The sequence below is a fragment of the Rutidosis leptorrhynchoides genome, chromosome 1 (genome assembly GCF_046630445.1).
Source record: "Rutidosis leptorrhynchoides isolate AG116_Rl617_1_P2 chromosome 1, CSIRO_AGI_Rlap_v1, whole genome shotgun sequence".
In the NCBI taxonomy this organism is placed as follows: Eukaryota; Viridiplantae; Streptophyta; class Magnoliopsida; order Asterales; family Asteraceae; genus Rutidosis; species Rutidosis leptorrhynchoides.
Genome location: NC_092333.1, coordinates 259,036,396 through 259,042,626, shown reverse-complemented (window position 1 = coordinate 259,042,626; position 6,231 = coordinate 259,036,396). Strand labels below are relative to the sequence as shown.

The window sequence follows — 6,231 nt, the reverse complement described above, 5'->3', positions numbered from 1 at the left end:
ACATTCAGCACACCTTTGATTATTAGACGAGAGATTGGTTTTAGGTTTTATGTTATTGACATTAAAAGAAGATGATTCATTTAACAACTTTTTATCAGTGTGATGTGAGTTTCTATGTGATTCTTCTCTTGATCTAATAGAGAATGCTGTTTTAACAGTTGGCAAAGGATCTCTCATGAGTATGTTACTTCTAATAGGCAGATAAACATCATCTAAGCCCATTAAAAATTGCATTAACTTTATTAAATTTGTATGATCTTTAAAATTTTTAGAACTTGTGAGGTCACAATCTGGTAACTGAACAAGAGTATCATACTGTTTCCATAATGAGTTTAGATTATGATAATAATCTGAAACAGAAGTTTCAGATTATGTGGTTGAATTAATTTGTTGATAAAGATTGAAGAGAACAGAACCATCCACTTTGTCATAAGTTTCTTTTAACCATCCCAAACTTCAGATGCAATTTCAGAAAAAATTTGACCACTATACAATTCATCAGATATAGATCCAAGAATCCATGAAAGAACAACAGCATTACATCTATCCCATTGATTACTTAAAACATCATTTTCTTCATCTTTTTCTAGAGTACCATTTATAAAACCCATCTTATTTTTAGTCTGAAGAGCTAATTTCATAGCACAAGCACAAGATTTATAGTTTTCTGTACCCTTTAGTTTAAATGTGATTAAAGGTGTGCTAGAAATATCACTGGCATGAAGATACAATGGATCCCCAAAATCCCGTTTACTTATAAGTGTAGCACTTGCTTCAAATATAGTATCATCACCCATTATTACAAATAACAGAAAATAACAAAAACACAAAAAACGATTAAGTAATCCTTTCAAAAATCAAGCCACAACTTGATCAGGTTTCCAGTGATTTCTTGAATCACGGTCAAGAGTTGGGCTGTGGCGATTTAGGAAGAATTATTTAATCACAAACAAGATAGAAAGAAAATAAAAGATAAAGAGGAGTTTAGATACCCCTATATCTTCTTTGCAGCGGAAGAATGAAGAACAACTATGAAGCAGTCAAGAACACGAACAAAAATTAGGGTTTATAACCCTAATTCTTCACCAATTTTGACTGCAATTGATCGAATACACCTTTGATGAATCACAACCGTAAGCCACCAATAGCCAGAACAACGAATCAAGAACACAATCAAGCGTTAAACCGCTCTGATACCATGTAAAAATATTAACATGATTACAGATCTTTGATCACAAACACGAACAGACGAGATTGATACACTCAATTGAATTACAATTCAATAAACCTTTTTCACAATACTACTATGTTCATCAACTAGATGAACAATCACTGAAACAAAATCAACAACCCTAACTGGATTGCTATTACAATACTTGAGAGGTATCTTTGAATTACAGACGAATTGAAAAAATAAAAGTAATGAAACAGAAACCCTAAATTGGGTATATGTAGCATGTAACATAAAAGGTTACACTATGACCCCTCAAGAATAACAAAGGGTCAAAATTGGTCCCTTAACAACAAAAGCCAAGCCAAACTACCTCCCACCTATATGTATTCACAGTTTGGCCCCCGTACCAGGTACATTGACCAAAAAGGAACACATGTGATTAGCAAATGGCTTGACCCCTTCAACTAGGCTTTAAGAACTGCTACTGCAACTAGAGCCAGCCACTTCACCAGCACCCAGCTTCAGCAACCTACAACAACTCAATCAGAAACATAAGTACAACGGTATCGTGGTTACCCTTTTAACTAAGAGCTTGAGGGTTCAAGTCCCGTTGTGGACATATTTCGTGGATTAATGTAAATATTCGTGTAAAGTGAGTGAGTTTGTCTTTAAAAAAAAAAAAAAAGAAACATAAGTACAAGTTTTAAACCTTGAAAGCAATTAGATTGAACATAATAAAACTTTGAACAGTTATATAATATTTGATATTTGATGTATATTATATCAATTAAAATACATTTCCCATTTGTATAAATTTCATAGATTATATAAAACCAATTAAAATATTTAAAATCGAAGTTGCGATAGAAAAAATAAGACTTTTATCTGAGACTGTAAGAGTAATATTTATGTTCAGTTATAAAATGTTTAACCAAGTAAAGTACTACTTTCTTTTTAGTAAGAAATTTTCTTTTTAGTAAGAAATGACAGTTTGTTTGTGACAGCGCATATAATATAAATTTATATAATACTCCGTAAAGAGTTATGTATAAGTTGCATGGATTAGTTTTCCATACATTGTCAACTGATACTGCTTAGAACTGTAAAATATAGTCAACATTGTAACGACATTATAGGATGGACCATAATTGTAATTGTAATATATAAAAATGGATGGGGTGAGGGACCATAAAAATGATACACTATTTTCCCATTTAATAAAGTAGGACCATCTTTCTAACATTGCTATATATTAACCTTTTATCTCATGACTCAGGCATCTCCTCTTTTTAGGATCAAATTCACATGGGTTCCTAATGAGAAATAGATGTAAAAGTACACCTCAATCTAATGCTACCGGAACTCTAAAAGTTATACGGAGTAGTTTACTACAAACGAATAAAATTTTCACTCTCGAGCGCTATATATGAAGAGTAGTTTTACTTGGATGGTGAGGTTTCAACCGGAGATCATTGTTTAGAAATCAATACCTCAACTACTCGACTATCTTGGATGGTTTCTAGTTTGATACAAATGTTACTATTTTATCATGTTATATTCAATAATACTAGTGTAAAAAATTTGGTTGTTCATGTATACTTATACCGTTAAGTCCATTAAACAATACTTATAACACTAAAAATAGGTTCAAAAGTAAATAAACAAAAACAAAAATCAAACCCCTCATCGTTACTTTCACCTAGAGAGTTTCGTCCTCCTAATTTTAGGAGCCATATTCAATAAATGAAAAATATATCTTTTGTATATGAAAGTTCTTCAAATAAAAAATATGCCTTTTGTCACCTAATTGTTTTCGGGAACCAACGAACGTTTGCTTCAATGGTATCATCCCTCAGTGTGGAAGGGCTCGCGATTAGTTGGCAAGCAACTCGGGTTCAATTCCTGGGGGCGGAAGGTTTTCTCTCCAATTTTCCGCGATTAGTTGCCAAGCAACCCAGGTCCCGCGATTAGTTGCCAAGCAACCCAGGTAAGAGTTTCCTTCTAGCGTGTGTGAGTGCAAATGATGAGGGTCGTTAAAATAAATGATCCGCTGATGCAAATTCGCCGTTAAAAAAAAATTGTTTCGGGAGAAATTAGCATACATCCATTTTAATTGCCTATAGTTTGAGTATATGACCTAGGGATGAGATCTGTATAGGTACCATACCGTACCGTGTCGATATCGAAAATAAGAAAATCAAGAATCGAATACCGAAATCAGTACCGGTATCGGTACCAGTATTTTCGGTATTGTACCTTATGGTACCGAAAAATTGATTTTTTATATAATTTTCACTATTCGTATTATATGCTATTTGGTATTCGGTATTTTTTATATATTAATTTTTTACTATTCGGTACTTTAGTATTATCAAATATATGTTAAAACGATAATAAGATGTAGTTTTCATTATTCGGTATTGTACCTACTGGGTACAAATCAATAAATTTGGTACCCATATAAGCTATTACTTACAAATCAATAAATCAGTACCAATACTGATTTCCCGAAAAAATTACCAGTACCGTACCGTACCGAAACCGAAAATGCCAAATTCAAGGAACCGAAACCGATACCGAATACTGATCGGAACCGTTTTCGGTACCGGTACCAGTTTAGTTTCGGTATTTCAGTAGTTCTGCTCATCCCTAATATGACCTACAACTTTGAAGTCTGAATGTGATCGATGCTTCTCAAACTTTACAAATAATCTTTATACATTCTCGGCTATACAAGTTAGTAAAATTGTGATTTTTGGTTGTATAAACTGTAAAAGTATATGCGATAACTTAAAGAATTGATATAGCTCAAATGTTCATCATATTATTGAACCAGAGAAAGCAACAAGTAGCCTTACAATATAATAGAAACCGAAATATTAAGCAACTAGCTTACATGAGTGTACATGGCCAACGACTAGAAAACTAATTCAAACTTTAACTAATAAACAGGTAAACATAAAGTCCCAAGGTATGGAAACCCAAAAAGAGGCTGACCCAACTTAAATGAGATATGATAGCTTCTTTATGTTCTAAAATTCTTGCCAATACATTATCCTCATTCTGTTCATCCGAAATACTTAGGCATATCTAGAATTATTCTTCAATCCCACCCTTGAACTAATTGCAATTTCCCAACTAGTTCAATTCAGCTACGGCTTGTATGCCCATCTCCATGCGTATCCTTTGAAAACGATATGACTTAAGTGTCTTTGCCATTATATTTGCCAATTGATCTTGGGTGCCGCATATTTCTAACTGAATTTCACCATCTGTAATAAGATCATAGAGCCAATGATACCTCACAAATATGTTTAGTTCTAACATGAAATACCGAATTTTTGAACAATTTTATGTTGGACATATTATCACATTTTCTGACTAAGCTCTTATCCTCCACTTGGTCAATCTCTCCCAAAATCCTTTTCATCCATATGCCTTGTTACGCACATGAAACTGTAGCAACAAACTCAGCCTCGGTAGTGGACAGTGTGACTATTGGCTGCTTCTTTGAAGATCATTCAACAGCTCCTCTGCTTAACATGAACATGTAACCCGAATTACTCCTCATATCTTCAGTATCACCCACATAATCATTATCGGTGAACCCTAGAAACTCACAACTACCTCCCCTCATATAGAATATACCATTATGTTGGTACCTTTCACGTACTTCAATATTTTCTTGACCATGGAATAGTGTAACTGTGAGGGACAAGCCATAAAACGTATGACCATATTGACTCCAAACATGATGTCCGAACTATAGCTGATAAGTACATCAGGCTTCCAATCATTTGCTTGTACTGTGTAACATCTACCTTCACTCCATTCTCATCTTTATCAACCTTAAAACCCGTAGTCATCGGGTTACAAACATCGTTGCTTTCCAGCAATTCAAAGCGTTCCAATATTTCATTTGCGATTTTCTTTGACATATAAATATCCCATCACTTCGTTGAATGACTTCGATCCCAAGAAAAAAACCTCATTTCGCCCAAATCAGTCATCTCAAATTCCCTTTTCATCGAGGCTTTAATATCATCCACCATCATTATATCACTATCACTGATAGTAAATAAAAGGTCATCAACATATGTTATGTCTATCTTGTTTAACAAACAAGGTCTGCTCACTGGAACTTGATTTAAACCCCTCTTAAATAAAATATGACTCAATTCGGATAAAACATGCCCTAGGCGCTTGCTTTAAGCCGTACAATGCCTTGTGCACTTTATACACCTTATTATCACTACCCTTTTTCTAGTATCCCTTTAGTTGCTCAATAAAAATGTCTTCATTTAATTCGCCATGAAGAAAAGCCGATTTGACAACAAGTTGATGAAGTCTCCATCCATATGAAGCTGGAAGAGCAATGGTCATTCTCACCGTGTCCAATCGAACAACCGGTGAGAATACTTTGTCATAGTCTATCCCATGTTGTTGAGAATACTCCTTTAGCACTAAACGCGCTTTATACTTATCAATATCGCCTGCCTCGTTGAGCTTAGTTCTAAATATTAACTTTACTCCAATGCATTTTGCACCAACAAATAATTTCACCAAAGTCCAAGTGTTGTTTCTTTCAATGGCTATGATCTCATCATCCATTGCAAACTTTCACTTACGATCACTTACATCTTCCTCAAAGCTGGTAGGATCCGAAGAAATCATCAACATGTTTATTTCCTCTTCTTCTTCGGATAACCCTTCACCTGAATTATAGTCTTCTGACCATATAAGAGGGTGTCTATCTCGTAAACTTCTTCCCTCCCCTGATGTTACACTTGTTTCAGCTTCATTTATTTCACTTGTACTATTTTGTTGCCCAGGTTAACCATCACTGTTTTCCTATATATCAACTATATCACCTTCCCATCTCAACTGTATTTATTTAGCAACAACACAGCTTTCGCCCACTTCCAACTTTGATTCTCATCAAATATGACATCTCGACTTATTACAATTTTCTTGTCAACTGGATCATACATACGGTAACCCTTGGACTCATCACTATAACCAAGTAATACACAACATATACTATTGTTTTCAAGCTT

The 6,231-nt window shown here is 34.2% G+C and overlaps 1 protein-coding gene across 1 annotated transcript; it reads right to left on the bottom strand.

Annotated features, from left to right (window-relative positions):
* Positions 1-4,691: 4,691 nt before the first annotated feature.
* On the bottom strand, positions 4,692-5,112 carry LOC139897352 (secreted RxLR effector protein 161-like). Its single transcript, XM_071880051.1, has 2 exons — positions 4,926-5,112; positions 4,692-4,879 (listed from the first exon to the last, which is right to left on the bottom strand). The coding sequence occupies exons 1-2, from the start codon at positions 5,110-5,112 to the stop codon at positions 4,692-4,694; spliced, it is 375 nt and encodes a 124-aa protein (XP_071736152.1).
* Positions 5,113-6,231: the final 1,119 nt, after the last annotated feature.